Consider the following 17,089-nt stretch of genomic DNA (forward strand, 5'->3'; position numbering starts at 1 on the left):
AAACACAACTTTCACCTCAGACAAACAGTACTGGGTGATGGTTTTGAGACGTGGAATTGGACCACCAGTTTTCAGAGAGGGAAAATATCTTCAGTGTACATGTGTGTTCTATAAGGTTTGTTATTCTCATTCCTAGTGCCACAGCACTGTGAGGGAGAATTTGCCTTGGGAGTATGCTAGCCTTCTCTCCAGAGGCTCGTCCTATCAACAATAGCTAGCAGAGGAAAAATCAGTAGATTGTAAAATACAGAACCTTTATGTTTTCATGGGCTAATTAGAAACATGCCACAGATACAGAATCAGGGCCATACGTAAAGTTCAGAGTGAGATATAAAAGATTATCTGGAGGAAAAAAAGCTTGCCTTTTCCGTTTGACAACACAGGGCTTGTGCAAGTTCCTAGTTATTTCATTCAGGAAGAATCAAAGTTTCCTTTCAGGCACAGAAAAACATTGAGCTCTGACTCTTTGTGTAGTCAAACACAGTGCTAGCAGCAAACAGTCATGTGCTATCAACTTTATTTCCAATACTTCATTTAAATGACAGGAGACATTTAAGAGACAAAATATTCCTTCTGTCCCAAGGATTGCTCCAAGAAGGCTCTTTCAGGGCTTCAGTACAGGGATTAGTGTGAAATCCATTAGCATGGGCAACCACTGAGACCCTCTGCAGTCTACTTTTGGAGTCAACACGGGAGATGACTCCTTTGGTTCAGGATGGGGGGCTGTTTTCCTAAATGGGTATGTCTACTCCTTTTGGTAAAGGTTAAAAGCAAGTCTCATCAATTTGTTATACTCTTGAAATGCTAATCTACATAATGAAAGAAAGCATTCTGTAAAAGTCTTTTAGCTAGATTTTACTCTTCCTCTTTAATATCCCAGAACTCAGAGCGTTTCTAGCAGGATCTGCAATGATGATGGAACAGGTAGTGCTTTCCAGGTGGCAGCCGAAATGTAAGATGCTACCTCTGGTCAGCAGACATCTGCAGGAAGAAAATTCTGCAACTCAGAGAATATCCCAATACATTTGATTTTGGATTCTTTACCACAGGATGAGCAAGAACTATAGAAATACTGCAGTCAGCCACGCTTTTATTAAGGAAAAGTCAAAAAGCATGGTGTTCTGAAGTTACTGTTGATTGCAATCAGCCACCTCAGTTTGCTCAGCACAGCTGGCATGAACAGCTCCCAGGAGACTACACACAAAATCCTCTACAACACCAGGTGTGAACAAGCCTGCAAGCTAGCTAAACTCCATCTTCAGAAGAGTACACTAGAAACAGTGAAAACAAAGGCTAAAAATTATGATGAAATTAACTAGTCACTTTGAAGTTTAAACCTTCCAGACCTAGGCAAGAGTGAACTGAATAGTGATTGAAGCAGAACACAGTGAATTCCCATAGGAATAAATAGGTCTGGTCACTAGGTGTCAGGCTTGCCTGTACCAGGACACTGGACCTTCTCCCTGTCCACGCTAAGCAGATGCAACTCTGAGCACTACAAATGACCGTAGCAGCCTTATAATTAGGGCACAGGAGCATATAGAGAAGGATGTTTGTGCTTGTGTACCTGGTAATACCATATTTGTTACTTTCAGGTTTGGATGCTGGAAACAAAGACAGGTTTCATGCTGAGGAGATGTCACCTGCAGAGACAGCAGAGAAATTATTCTCTCTAGCAATGAAAATATCAGCAGAGTATTAGCAACGAATGAGTGTTTTGCAAGCCTCACAGTATTTACTGTTTATCCTAGAGCACCAGTTTCTGGAATATTGCCATCACATGAAAATGTTGGCTCCCACTTCTTAAATTTGTTTCTAATCTTACTGGATACAGGAACAATACTTGGAAACAAGATTCCTGCAGAGCTGAAAACTGTAAGGACAGCAAAGAAAACCTAAAATGTATATTCTTTAAATAATTTCTTGACTACTTACAGTTCATAACAGTATAGTGAGCAAAAACAAAGAGTAATTAAACATGCAGCAGAGTTTCAGTGTTGTTGAAGAATATACATTTCTGACTATGGAATCTCTTCAGGTGGATTTTCATACCTTGATTCTCACGTTCCCAAGTCTCCAAAATTATTTCTTTTCTGGCCCCAGCCTGCCATAGTACCATAGGTGCATGTCAGTACCCACGGTGGTCTGCTCCCATTGCAATTTTCCAATATGCCATAAGCAAAGCCATCCAGCTCAGTCAAGAACAACAGCTGGAATTGGAACAACATGCAGTTTTCACAAGATGCAGCAGATATTACTTGACTGGTTTTTACCTCCCATTTTCTTCTTAGGTTCCCTTAACAGACAGATAAGCTTTCCCACATCAAACACAAAATCAGAGCACCCCAGTGCTTCAACCCCCTCAGAGACATACAAATGAATGCACAAAAACTGGCCCAGGTAGAATTTTACTACACAATCACATCGTCACTATGGTAATACACATTAAATACCTGCCTTTAATGATGAACTTGGAAGGGCTGGGGCCTTCCAAAAACAACAATAAAAACAAAGGCCAACAGCAAAGTCACATTTAGCTCAGACATCTTACCTAGAAGTCAGGGCAGTAGCAACATCACATCACCCAAATCCAACATAAAACCAGTATAATAATATTTTGTCTGGAACAATTTCAAGCCTAGTACATGGCCCATGCTTAGACGGCCTGCTGCAATAAGCACAATGGCCTTGCCAAGAAAAAAAAAAAAAAAAAAAAAAAAAAAAAAACCCACAAGAAAAACGAAACAAAACAAAAAACAGGAAAGAAAAAAAAAAGAGATAAATTATTTCCTGTGCACACAAACCAAGCACATCACTACCAAATCTGTCTTTTATACGAACATCACAAGCTGTCACAGTAGCTGTAGGGGGAACCCTATGAGATATACTGGATGCATCTTCTGAGATAACAGAGAGACAACATCTGTGTTTAAGCATCTCAGTCACACTCTCTAGCCAATACAAGCAGCACTTGTGAAGCACACACCTCAGGAGAGGCACCATTCTGCATTCCCATATTTTTCTTTTGCAAATGAAGGTGAGTTTAATTTCTGTTCTTTGCTTATAGAGTAACATATACACCAGAACTAGCACAAACATCAGCGTGTATTACACAAGTGTCAAAGAAGGCAGGCAGGCAAATTTTGAGTGGAAATATCAGTGCAGGGCTGGGAACTGGGAGTCATCCACCTTGAAATTCAGGGGGGATGTCACCAAATTCTGTATCCCCTAGAAACTGCTGTCTCCAATAGTTTAAAAAAAACACTGTCTGATTGCCAGTCTCTCACTTTTTGTGGCACCAATAGATCATCTAGATTCCTTTTTTCACTAAGTAACTTTAAAAGCATGCTTATTTTCAAAGATAAATACAACCTAGTACATTGAGTTTCACAAGTTCCCAATGGCAAAGCTCAGTAACACACACTGGCAATATGTTGATCCTGTGGAGAAATTCCAACATTAACTTCAAACATCTTGGGTCACTGAAAACAAAGAGCAAGTCAGCTTCAGATGCTGAAGTTTTGGGTGCATACAAGAGGGCTATGTTACAACTCCTGTCACAGTCAGTGGAATCTAGTGCCACCGAACTGCTTGGATGTCTGCTCCAAACTGAACATGGCTTTTCTCTAGGCTCTAGATAACGACTGTATCAATCACATTACTACAGAAGCAGCGAGACTCCTATGAGAGGAGTTTGAAGTACTGTTTACACGTGAGCAATGTAAATACAGACCTGCATTTGTTAACACAATACCTCACTATAATAACTGCATAAAGAACTTGAATTCCAATTTTTACAGCACTGAACCACAGCTATGTTCAACTAAAAAATGCATCTCCCTTGTCAGATATCAAGTGAAATTATATTTTTATTTTAGGGTTCTCTGCACAGGGAGCAAACTACACCAGCATCACAAAAACCCCTAGAGAACTAGTTTACCATAAATTTAAACATCAACTTATTTTTCATAGGCCACTCTATGTCCAAACTTCTAGCTCTCATTACCTGCCCATGGAATGAAAAAATGGCAGATTTTCAAGCTAAATATGGACTAATCTGCCCATATTTACAGACTAAAGCCCAGACAGGACAATGCTACCATGAGACAGAATGAATCTTACAGAGGCTGAAGCGCAAGGAGAGACAGATTAGGGCATCGATCCATTGAATGCAAAATTGTCTGTCCTTTCATACTGGTATCTGGTGTGTGCAATTCTGATTTTAATGCACAGGCACTCTTCTAGGAGTGTTCATTAACTGATAAACACCAAATCCACTGCTCAAAGGGCCCTCCAAGTTGCTTGGCAAGTGGCTTGGAATCTACAAGGTTAACAAGTAAACAACATTGCTGTTGACATTTTTAACAACAAAAGCAACACCAGTCCAGGAAACTCAAGCCAATCCCCCCCAACCCCCCCCATATAAACAGATGCAGGAATGATCAACACTTTTCCTGCTCCAGAGGCACATAAAACAACCAGATTTTCAAACCAAGAGTGGGCCAGACAGGATGACACTGTGAGAATGATCGAGCCCTGTAGTTCCCACCACTACAACGGGAAAGGTGAGAAGAGACCTTGGGAAGATGCAGATGCTTCAGAGGGAATATTAAGCACAGGCGACAGAATACATCTGAGGATAGTTTGCTTCCACTGAGAAACCATCCTTCTTTAGACAATGCAGCATATTTCTGCTACAAAAGACCAAGAGGAGCCACCTGGGTGGGAGATAAAGGAGATGAAAATGTTCATTATTTTCCTCTAATGGGCAAGAATCCTGTCACACTTGGACCCCTCTTTTCATAGAGTAAACAATAACCTTAAACTGAAGTGCAGATTGAGAGCTACGTAAAATTATTCCTGATTACATTTTTAGAAAATTTTAAAACATAAAGCTGCATAAAGAATATTAAACGGGACATTTTGGATATACAGAGCATGTTTTAGATATACATAACAGTTAAATATTTAAAATATGGGACTTGTGCAACAATTTCAAATTACTTACAGAACTTGTGAGTGATAAACAGTGCAAAATTAGTTTTACATTAGCCTTTAAGGTTTTAATATAGAAAATAACAGAAAATAGAAATTATAGTAGAAAATAATAAAACAGTAATGAGAAGGTATCTTCTTAATTGATCACTTTTATATGACTTCCTGGAGGACCAACATCAATCATGCTTCTATGCCAAAACAATGCTGGCACACTGCCAGCAAAGATTCAGATCAGGGCCACTGATTTGATTTATTCCTTTTTGGAAATCAGTGGAATGTACAGTCAGTTTTTGACTGTTAAACACAAATTTTATATTAAGTATAACGAAGCCAGGTTATCACTGTTATACCTATGACAGAAGGGAAAACACATTTTAATCTACTTTGAGTCTGCAGTCAGCCACCTGTAAGTACAGAATTGACAGGCTGCAGTCAGTAGAATCTGTTCCCAAGAAACACGTGATTTCTAATTATCACAGGATGAAACAAGGTATGTACATGTCTACAGACCTTTATTTTGATTACAGTCTCACATCTGTAATCAGTTTACTCCAGTAGCCATTCAGAAGCATGATGTTGCTGATAAAAATTGACATGGGTTTCAGCATTTTGTGACACAAACAAAAGTTCCTTTTCCTCAGCTACCCTATAATACTTTTCCACTGCAGGAGATTGGGTGCTTCTTGCTGTGTCACACCTTGTTGCACATGAAAAAGCCCTGTCAAAACAGGATATCCAAGACAATTCTTTATCTTATGAACGTGAAAATACGGTCCACATACCTAAGTAATAAGAATGGCTTTAGATGCCTGCATTGGCTTAGTCTTGCCCCAGTAAGCCTGACATATAAACAACAGTCCTTTGGGACACTGTTTATTATGGATTTATTAGAAACCTTGTCAATAACTTAGTTGTGCTTTTGATAATTCTATATTTGGTTGCTAGGAGACTTGTGTTCCTGATGAGATAAAATGAACAGGAAATCCTCTATAGCTTTGTGACTTTTTGCACTAGTAAATAAAAATGCAAACAACTGATACAAAATACTGGCTACTGTTAACAGAAGAGAGAAAAAAAGACAAGCATTGCATATTTAAAATAAAGGAACATATAGCCCTTTTTTGCCCTCTCCAACTAGAAGATGATAAAAGATCACCTTTATAAAGCAGAATGACCGGATTTTGTGGAACGTGGCTTTTTTGGCTCCAAGGTATTTGTAGCGTTGTAGTATCAGAGCCAGGATACAGCTGCCTTGTGACTAAGACATCGTTCACTGAATAAGTGCTATCCAATCCCTCAACGTCACCAGACATCTGTTTCCTGTTTTCATTCTTTCTTTCACTGTTATCATTTTATCCAAGTTACCCTTTCACCTGAAAACCATTTAGAAACCTACAGAAACCAGTGTGTGCACGCGTGTGTGTATCAAAGAAGTAGATTCAGAAAAAAAACTTGCTGAGAGCAATTTGTTCATTTTAATACAAAGAGCAGAAATGGAAACAAACTTGCCTTCCCCCGTCTTCTCCTCCCCAAAATACACAATGATACATAAACACTTTTGTCTTCTGGTCTTCACTAATATGACTAACTTCCTTCTTCACTTCCAGTTAAGTAGCTTTCCTGTTGAGTACCACCACCTCCACAAAATACAATTGTGAATTGATTCATAAAAACAGAAACATTATGGCACAAATAAGGGAAGGCAATAAATACTCTTCCCCCTCTCCAACTCCTTCCCAAATGGAGGCAGTAGTAATATTGTTATTGTAAAGTTATTGTAATAACAAAAACTTGGAAAAAAAAAAAAGAAAAAGAAAAAAGTATTGCTTGTCATTTAAGGTTCCAAACCAACAATCATCAGGATGCAGAACAGGATACATCTAAAGTGAGAAAGTTATTTACTTCACATTCAAGTTAACACCAACTGTACTTTTTCTGGCACACAGTATTACTCTTAACGTGCCAAAAAAGTGTTGGACACCTTATAAAATATGAATGTTAATGCCACTAAAACAAAATTCCTGCTATTCAGAGTCCAATTTTATATTGCTGTTGTTTTGCTACGTTTCACCTAGACTTAAACCCCAAGCCAGGGGAATGACCATTACTGATAGCATTTAACACACATTAACAAGGAACAATAGAAGCTGAAGAGCAAGTTTTCAAAATTTAGCGATTTTTTATTCTTAATCTCTTGATTTCAGATTATTTCATCAGAATGAGAAGACTTGTTTTATTTTGTTCTGTGATTACAGATGGTCATATTAATTGATAAGGCAGGTTGTTGAGTGAAGGAAAAATCTGCGCTCGTTGACAAACACCAACAAAAATTCATCCACTTCATTTTACTGTCTGAAAGAAATAGAAGATTTTTCTTAAATCCTTCCCCATTGAGGTATACCAGCAAAATACAGATGTTACACAGGAGAAAGAGGAGATTCTAGCACACAGAGGACTTTCCCTATGAGATGGGATGGTCTGGCAGCTACAGGAAACTCTAAGTAGCATTTCCAAAGGCACATCAAAACTGGAAAGCAAGATGACATCTCATGTTCTGTTCTCCTCAACTGTTTCCTGCATTCTTATAATCAAATTATGACTATTTTAAAGCCAAATTCAGCTTCCATTAAACCACATAAATATGAAGCAGCTCATGAACCTCCAAGCAGTCAGAGCACATTCTGATCCATCATCTTGGTCTCCTCTCTCATCCTTCTTTACCGTCTGGTTCACAGTTTCAAATGCCCAGCTCACACAATGCCCAGTGCTTCCACACAAAACCTACAATACTCCTGCATAGTAATAATGCAGTATTCTGGAGAGACTGATAAAACAAACCTTTTTTGAAGAATATTTTTCAAGACTTAATCAAGCTGGTGTGATTAAAATGCTGCCTCCCATAAACACAATTTGCTCATAACTTTTCACAATATTTAAATTAATTTGTCCACTGTCACACATGCAATCTGTGATCAAGCTGAAAACTGACTTCTGACTGAGTACTTTGTCCACTGCATCCCCATCCTTCATAATCTGCTGTCACTGTCATTCACTGACTCTGGATTCTGCTATGCATTTTTCATTAATAAGATTACATTTGTGCCAGGACAAGTTTTAAATTCTGAATAATAAAAGCCATTGAATTAAGACAGCTATCTTCCCCCCCTCAGCCCCAAATTTAGGCAGAAAGTTATGTTAAACTGCACACTCTGTCCTCCTCAATTGTATATGAAGAAATAGAAAAATCAAGATCTCTCAAGCTCTAGTGCTATTGATGGCAATGGCAAAATCCAAAATATAGCTATGAAATGGAAGAGCTTAGTGCAATCTTTAGTACTTTTTAATTTCTGGTTCTTTTTATTTTTCCCCAACCAAAAGAGCTATTCAAGATACATTTTCTAGAACTTTTATCTAGAAATTTTATGCAATACGACTGGCAAACTAATTTTGGTTTTGTAGAGTCATGTTTCCGATTTTAAACTGAGAGGGGGAAATATCAACTAATTATTAGGTCAAATGACTCTTTGGAATTATCCTCTGAAACAAATGCAAAACCGAAACCTTTTGTCTGAAAAAAATAACTGGCAAACCACTGGAAGAGAAAGTGCCCAGACCCACACTTTAGGTCAGACTCCACACTGTTTTCAAATGTTAAGACTTCTGATACACTCTATTATGACAATAAAAAAGTTGAGAGCTACACCAGAAGATTACATGAAGAAAAAAATGTTTTTTTCTAGTATAATAGGAATCTTAAAAACAAACAAACACACACCACTTCTACCCATTATTTCATACCCAGATGTTTCCTGTACACCTGCAATTGTGTCCAGTCCTGAATTCATGAGCTGTAGTATTTCAACAGACTCTCATCAGTTGGTTTCAGAATTTTCTTGTCTGCCAGGTTTACGATCCATCCTGGAGCAAGACCAAAAAATATCTGTCTAGGATCCTTGCGTGCACTTAACATCTTAAAGAGTTCATCCTTAGTTATGTCTGGTAAGACATAGCCATATTTCTTGGCAAGTTCCAGCCTGGCTTCTGCAACCTTAGATGGATCTGCCAGGTAGCCCCGATTCCTGGGATCTGTGTAGTAACGGACGAGGTCTTCAGGTGGAAGCATTCGCTTTGGGATAGGTTTGCCACGCAGGAAAAATACTACTGGCTTGCACAAAATTTCTGTGGGCAAACATGAGAGAAGATTAGTGACTGCACTTAATAACAGAGATTTAAAGACCTTAAATGACATCTTCTTATTTTGCACTAAAATAGTTACTACATTCACATCAAAAAGGACCAAACAAAAAATTGAATCTCAAGAATATTCTTGTTCAGAATCAGATAATGGTTTGCAAGGTTCACTTAACCACACAAAAAACTCTGCTTTAACTGATATTTATAATGCCAGTCTGGAGGAGTTGCTACTTCTAATACATTTAGAATGACTATCTGGGAAAGATAACCATAACTGAACTTATTTAAATTATTATTTCCAGGTTTGAAGCGATGCATTTTCACGGCTATTTACACAGTGTACCAACTAATGTCAAATTTAGTGCTTCTGTTAAGTATTTTGAATAAACATGCACCTATTTAGTCCTTTGTGGGATTACCTTCTCTTCCTCAAATTTTACTGATTTTGACAAATTATATTCAAGAACCTTTTAATCTTATTATTTTTATTAGTTTGTGGAATGAAAAAAATCCCAGAACTTGTATCAGCCCAGGGTAACATATTTTGCACACTAAAAATGTCTATTCCTCTCCTTCTCAGCCTCATTCACACATGAAAGCTGCATTATTGTCAATAAAAACTGCATGAATGAATGTTAGGCAGGATGCAGCCTCAAGCAAAGCAAAGCCTCATTCTTCAGTGAAAGTGTTCTGAAAACAATAGCCATTTTAACTGGAATGATTCTGAGCTTCTGTAACTTACTTCCTCACTTTAAGTGGAAAAGCATTTTAAATTAAAAATGTAAACATCCACAGTGTTTTTTAAATCTATTTTTTCCTGAGTTTTCTTAGTGCTATTAAACATGGGAAACAGAAGACAAAAATTCAGCAAAACAATATTTTTAGTTCCTCGATTTACAAAGCTATTCAGATTTCCTTAACTGGTTGATTGGTATACAACTGCTAACACTGGAAGGGCTAAACAGGTGAATGGTTAAAAAAGGCAAAATTGAGGATGCATTATCATTCCTCATTGGGGGCTGGAACTAGATGATCTTTAAGGTCCTTTCCAACCCAAAGTATTCTAGAATTCTATAAACATACATGTAACTGGTTTTGAAACTTTTAGAAACTGATGACCTTCCACTAAGAATTGTGTGTGAAACTTTGATTTGGATCATTTCATCTTTGCACATCCAAAAAAAAAGAAAAAAGGCAGAAATTAAAACAAGTTCTTACCCAAGCTCCTTGGGTCATAGAACGATGTTGTTACTACGCCTCCATTTTTTTCTATGGCTGCAATTGCTAATTCAGATGCCCTCTGCACTTCAATATTTACTTTTGCTGCAAAAATATCAGCACCCTGTAAATTTCAACACATATTACAGTAACATTAAAATGAGTATTTTAAGACAAACATTTATTCTTCTCTGAAAACTTGTAAGGAACATTAAATCCTGCAAAAATATTATGAATTGTCTGTTCCCCGCACAAAGTTAGGTAACCAAGTTGCTCTCAGTCACTTGGGCTGAATAAAAAAACCTTCCAATTCCCAAAATATTAATACATTTTTTTCAGTACATTTCAGTTTTCTGTTGTAAAATACCTCTTCAGCATTTTGTTATGTACTCCTTAACTCTGATTTCTACAGTCCCTTGGGTATGAAGTCATCCTCCCGAGTTCTTTCTTTTTTTGCTGACACACAGTGCCCTCTAGTGGCTTTATGATCCACAAAAGTCCCACAGCAAACTAACTTGGAGAATCAAAGATGCTTCCAAACCATGGGAATGACAACCTGAAAGCCTGAAGTAGCAAGTGTGTTGTCTGCATACCTCCTCCACCAGCTGGACGCCGTAATCTCTCTTGAGAGGCTGCACAGTCACACCTCTGGCGTTAGTGAGCTGAGTTAAGTCAATCGGCTGCGTGGGGTCAACTCTGCCCAAATCAATCAGGTACTGCAGCCTCTGAAGACTCAGAGGCTGGTACTGACGTCTGAGGCTGGGGAGAGAAAGACAAAAAAAAACCAAACCACCCAAACAAAACAATGAGAAATTTACAAAACTGAAGTTTTAACAGCAACTGGTCAACCGAGATATTCTGTTTTTTATCTACTCCTAAACCAAAAAAATACTAAGCCATGACAGTGTCAACATTTCTTGGCAAACTAACAAGACTGTAAACAACTACCACTTTCAAAGTGAATCCACCTTGGGTGCTTCACTGATAAGACTGTCAAAAAACCAAACATCTCCTCCCATACAAACGCAGTCAAAGACTATCAGCAAAATTCTGCACGCGCATAGCTTACATACAACAAGATTTTCTCATCCATTACCACTGTACCCGACATCTCAAAGTATTGAAAGGAATCTCCCTAAAAACATCATCAAGCAAGAGAAATATTGGGAAAATATGCATTAACCCACATTCCCCAAAGGGAGCTAGAATCTCTTGTCAACAGCCACTGGCTTCATCAGAACCTGCTTTTGTACTCAAGTTTTAACTTTACCATACAAACCAATCCCTAGCAGAGTTTTCCAGTGCCGGAGTCTATTCCTGTCTATGCACACCCCTTATGCTGATACCCAAAAATCCTCCTACAATCCATTTGATGGCTCCTATTGCAAGGCTCTGAGTGGCAGCTCACAAACTGAGAAGCAGCTGATCTCTGCTACTGGCAAGCCACGTACAAAGGACAAGCAACAAGAATTTGTGCTGTCAGACAGCCCCTTACAGAGAAAGGGTTCAAGTGGAGACAGAAGGAGGAGTGAGGTGCAAATAAACAGGCAGAGACATTGTTCATGTGCTCCCTCCACCTCAACAGCCACTCGAGTGCACTTCAGTGCTCGCCACAGGAACATTTACAGCAGCCTGACACTGAAGTTTTGCAAACATTGAAACTCCAGAGTACTTTTTTTTTTGCTTTCACATGCTGTCAGATGTTGTTAAAACAGCAAGATCCTAATAATTTCTTGTCACTGCAGGAGGCTGGATTTTTGCTGTTGGTTATTTATGAACTTTTGACCACTATCACCATAAGAAGCTGAGTGTCTGCATTCTGCAGCATTTCCTTTGCAGGACTGTGGATTTACACTCTGCCTTCAGCTATTGAAAGTGCTTCTTGTTTACTCTTACAATAATTTAGCAAACAGGAGGAAATAACAGTACCTGGAAATAGAATTTGAGTCACATTTCAAAACTATTAAGATTCAGAGGAAACCCTTAAACTGGGACAAGTCTGTAAGTTCTACTGCATGCATTAAGAATGGAAATATAAAAGCGCTCAGCTGTTTGATGAAGTGGTATCAGGAAATGGAACATTAAATCAGGTCTAACAATTCACAAATACACATTATCTTTTCATCCTTGAACTGTCTGCTCACTGTAGCAGGCTTTTGTTACTACTGCCTGTAACAGCATTGTATGGACACAGAAGTTTGCAAGACCAGATCAAAAAGCAAAAAATGGTTGCTGGCCCAGGTAACACAAACGCTATCTGATTAAACAAACCCAGCTTTCAAAAAATTTTGATTAATTTTAATGAAAAAATTTTTAATTATCAATATAAGTGAAGGAAAATTAGAAAATACTGACACACACCTCTCCAGGTAAGAGCAGTGACTGAAGAAATGTTAGAAGAATAACCTTAAACATTAAAAAGGTGGAATAAGGACACAACACAAACAAGCACAATGTGAAAAAAGGACAGAAGCATTAAACAAGACAAAATGCCCAAGGAGAACAATGGAGAAAGGTGATTTAATGCTTCTTCCAGCAGATTTGGTATTAAAGAGCTTGTTAGGATCCTAGCCATAACAGGGAGGGCACAGACAAACAAACACCAGTGTCAGAGGGCTGAAAAGGTAGAAGCACGAAGAGAAGCAGAATTGTTTGCTGGCACCAGATCAGAGCTTCTGGTGAATGAAGTGAGGAGAAACAACAAAGCAAGGCTTTGGATTACACTTCCATGCCAAACATCCTCACTCCAGTCACTGGGACTCTTCCCAGTCAGTTCACTGGGTTATGAAGCAAAAATAAAAACAGGCAGGAATGAAGGAATAGTTTCAGAGGAGAAATTCACTCAGCTGGAAGAGGAAAGGTAGTCTGGTACACATGAAGGATTATGAGGAGAAGAGAGTAAATAAGCAGATGTGTAAAACAGGAAATAATTAATTAAAAGAATAATCTCACAAGAAATGGGAGATTCTTCTGATAAAGTAGCTAATAACCAGAGAGGAATTTGGGAAGCTGAACTTTTCAGTTAGGCCTGTTTTGGCATCCTGGATTCTTGCTTCAGGAGAAAGATCAAGAAATGCAGACAATGACTAATTTTCAAGTAAACATTTAGAAACTTACCTATGTCCCTCATTAAATCCATATTTTGGTATGGCCAAGTAGAATGGAGTTTGGCCACCCTCAAAGCCCAGTCGGGGCCGATTCCCTCTTTGCCTTTCTCCTTTGTGACCTCGGCCACACTTCCTACCTCCGTACCTTCCACGGCCTCGTCTTCTTTCCTTCAAAACAATCAGTGATACATTTAGACAACTACTGCAGAGGCCAGTACCTACAAAAATTAGATTTCAGAGACATAAACATCTGAGCAAAATGCTCATTCTTGAGGAAAAATTAAGTTATAGATGTTTTCTAAGTGGAAAAATAGAAAAGCAGTTAATGTGATTTTTGCAGAGCACAGCTTTAGGCTGGCATCACAAATAGTCTGGGGATAAATCAGCTGCCTTTGGTGGCAGGGATGGTTGAGTCTGGCACAAAACTGCACATGAATTCCATACTATTCAGTAGTCTTCAGCACTTTTAGGGGAGTGCTGCTTGTTGTTCCTTTCCCTGTTCCTATGGTTTCAGCCTTTGAACTTCATCTCCCTGTTCACTAATATTCCCCCCAAACCACAAGAATTTCTCCTCAGTTTCTTTTTGTAATTTCTCTACCACTTTATAAGGAGACATCACAGGTTTGTTTTCGAGAAACACTAACAAGAATGTCAGCTGGCAGCACATGCCTTTTCTCTGTACACCTTCTAACCGTCCATTTCCAAACATATTACTCCATCCCATAAACACCTGGAGTTCGAAGCCTTTTACCATTCCCGTCCAGCCCCAGCAATGCCCTGAGGCTCAGCCAGCACCAGCCATCGCCCAGCTCTGTGGGGATGGCCACACACATCGGCCACACGGCTCGCAAAGGGCAAGCGGCGGGCCAACACACACACACACAGCAGTGCCACCCTCTCCTCTGCCTTTCCACGCCTGCTCTGGCCAGGCCGCTCTCCCGGCCGTGCCAGGGCCGTGTCCTTCTGCCAGCCCTGGGGCAAACCACACCGCGACGGGGCACAGCCCTGCCGCCACGGCCCACCCGGCAGGCCGCAGGCACTCACCCGCTTTTTGGAGCCGGGGTTGGGCCTTAAGTTGGCCAGGCTGACCCTGGGCAGCGATCGCAGCAGCTCCAGGGCCCGGTTCGCGCCGCTCCCGCTCATGGCCGCTCTCTCCAAGGGCGCCCGCGGGGAGCGCGCCCGGCCGCGGCGCTTTACGGCAGCGCCGCAAAGCGCACCTGCCGCGCGTTGGCAGCGGTGTCGCGCAGGCGGCGGCGGGCGGGCCCGGTGTTTCAGAATTCCAATGGTTGGGAACGGGGCGCCCGTGGTGTTTCGCTTTCCAGCTCCTGCTGTTTTACTGAGCCCTCAGCCGAGTGTTCCCAAGCCGAGTCTCTAAAACCATCGGGCTGCATCTAACCCCGGCTGGCCCGTGGTGCGCCGAGCCTTGCTCAGCTGCCCCCCTGCAGGTACTGGAAATATCCACTGAGGTGGAAATTCCCCGGCTTAACCCCGGCCAGCAGGCGAGCCTCACACAGGCTCACCCCCACCACTGGCGTCGGGGAGAGAACTGGAAGGATAAAAGGTACAAAACTCGTGGGTTAAGACAGATTACTAGGGAAAGCAAAAGCTGCGCATCCAAGCAAAGCAAAAGAAGGAATTAATCCACTTTTTACCATGGGTAGGCAGGTGGTCAGCCATCTCCAGGAGAGCAGGGCTTCACCACGTTTAATGGTTACTCAGGAAGACAAACACCATCACCCAAAACATCCCCCCCACCTCCTTCTCCCTCTTCCCCCCACTTTATATACTGAGCATGATGCCATAAGGTCTGGAATATCCTTTGGTGATTGAGGTCACCTGTCCTGGCTGTGTCTCCTCCCATCCTCCTATGCATTCCCAGTCTTCTCAAGAGCATGGCAATGTGAAAAGCAGAAAAGGCTTTGGCTCTGTGTAAGCCCTGCTGAGCAATAACAAAAACATCTCTGTATTACCCTTGCTGTGTTCAGCACAAATCCCAAGCTGAGCCCCTCAGCAAATGCTGGGAAGAAAATTACTGCAGTCAAGACCAAGACAGAGACGTTCCTAGTGCTGCTGCTGTACTTGATCACATCTATTATTTCAGTCTGTTAAATTTAAATGTGTTATTAGTGGAAATCCATACAGCAGCTTCCTTCGGTGTATTGGTGTGGTGGGAAGGGTGTGTGGGTTGCAGGTTCAGTGCAGTGAAAAACTGAATTGTAAAAGCTGCCATTGTGGAGTTACCGAGCAGAGAGGACAGCTCCCATTGTGGAAGCTGATACTCCTCAGTGTAATATCCTGCTCTCCATCCCAAAACTTCTGTTTGACAGTACCTTCTTCCATGTCCAATGTCTGCTTCAGATTGGAGAAGGGATCAGGCAGCAGCTCTGCCAGCTCTGAGAATAAATGGAGGTAAAATGACAATCATACTGCAGAAATCTGTGAGTTTCAATATGAAATCTGTGTAGCTTCTTACCCCCTTCAAAAAAATTGAGAAAAATTACATTGTAACAATACACAAGATGCTGGCATGGACAACTGTCTTATCTAAGCCCATTTTAGCCTCTAGGGCAGGGAAAATGACATAATTTAAATCATGCTTTGCCTTGTAAAACTCTCACTGCTATAAACAGAAATTTCAAATCAGGTACCTAAGATAGATATCTAAGACAGATATCTCACTATAATAGATAAATACCTAAGATAGATATCTCACTATGAAGAGAAAGCCAATGTACCAGGTTTTGAAAGGTTTGCAGCTCAGATGTTTTCAGCAATTCTTTTGGCATTCCTGAAGGTCAGTTTCTGGAACACTTGTCTGTGCCCAGCAGACTGCCCCATGCCCAATCCATGCAGAGCTCACGTTTCCCCAGTGCCCCCAGTGCCATGCTAGCAGCAACTGGGAATTCAGGTAAGATCACTCCAGCTCTACTGACTAAAATATTGAAATCTTGTTCTGTTTATTAGCAGACTATTACTTCTTAGGCTGGAGGTTCAGCAGCAGCTCACCTTATGGAAGTGACATTTACATGGTAAATAGCAGAGATGGAAAGCAAAATTTTGTTTGTGTCCCAAAAAGATGATCTAGAGCAAGAGTCAGGTTCAGCATACTTAATAAGCACCTGACATAATGTGCAGCTCCTAATCTTTGAAGAATTTTTAGTGCATAAACTGTGTTTTCTTAACAGACTTGAGCTGGGTACAGTACATGAGGCAGGAGCACATGCTAAATTAGAGACAAATCAAACCACAAAAAGTTACCTGTGAAAATAATCAATTTTTTGCAATAATAGGGATGCCCTGGCATCAATACTATGTATCGAAGCAGCCTAACAATCATGGCAAAAGAGGATGTGTATTTAATGTCACACAGCTGCCATAAAGGCTCCTCCAATAGACTTTATGCAGCCAATGCTGGTGATGATGAGCAAAAGCTTTGTGAAAAATGGTCCCTGTTTGGTATGGAACACAGCAGTGGGAAGGATGTGAAAGAAGCATAGTGTGCGTTCAGCTGCTGTTGGAGCTGCCAAACAAGCATCCACGGCAGCCACTTACCACCCGGCAAACACAATGAG

General features: G+C 40.4%; 1 protein-coding gene across 2 annotated transcripts; it reads right to left on the reverse strand.

The window, feature by feature from the left end:
• Positions 1 to 6,450: 6,450 nt before the first annotated feature.
• Positions 6,451 to 14,720, reverse strand: MRPL15 (mitochondrial ribosomal protein L15). Of its 2 annotated transcripts, XM_041473655.1 has the most exons (6): positions 14,562 to 14,720; positions 13,528 to 13,685; positions 11,004 to 11,169; positions 10,411 to 10,534; positions 8,797 to 9,177; positions 6,451 to 7,350 (listed from the first exon to the last, which is right to left on the reverse strand). In XM_041473655.1, the coding sequence occupies exons 1-5, from the start codon at positions 14,658 to 14,660 to the stop codon at positions 8,840 to 8,842; spliced, it is 885 nt and encodes a 294-aa protein (XP_041329589.1). In that variant the 5' UTR covers positions 14,661 to 14,720; the 3' UTR covers positions 6,451 to 7,350; positions 8,797 to 8,839. The 2 variants fall into 2 exon arrangements, with proteins under 2 accessions (XP_041329589.1, XP_041329588.1); XM_041473654.1 differs by having other exon boundaries at positions 6,451 to 9,177.
• Positions 14,721 to 17,089: the final 2,369 nt, after the last annotated feature.

The sequence above is a fragment of the Pyrgilauda ruficollis genome, unplaced genomic scaffold (assembly GCF_017590135.1).
Source record: "Pyrgilauda ruficollis isolate IOZ18807 unplaced genomic scaffold, ASM1759013v1 scaffold30, whole genome shotgun sequence".
NCBI lineage: Eukaryota > Metazoa > Chordata > Aves > Passeriformes > Passeridae > Pyrgilauda > Pyrgilauda ruficollis.

Excerpts from the sequence above, each read along its gene's own strand:
- MRPL15 (XM_041473655.1), bottom strand. The coding sequence starts at position 14,660 with ATGAGCGGGAGCGGCGCGAACCGGGCCCTGGAGCTGCTGCGATCGCTG. Across the intron at positions 13,686-14,561 it reads ACCCCGGCTCCAAAAAGCGG|GAAAGAAGACGAGGCCGTGG; the intron begins GTGAGTGCCTGC and ends ATTGTTTTGAAG. Across the intron at positions 10,535-11,003 it reads GCGTCCAGCTGGTGGAGGAG|GGTGCTGATATTTTTGCAGC; the intron begins GTATGCAGACAA and ends TGAAATTTACAG.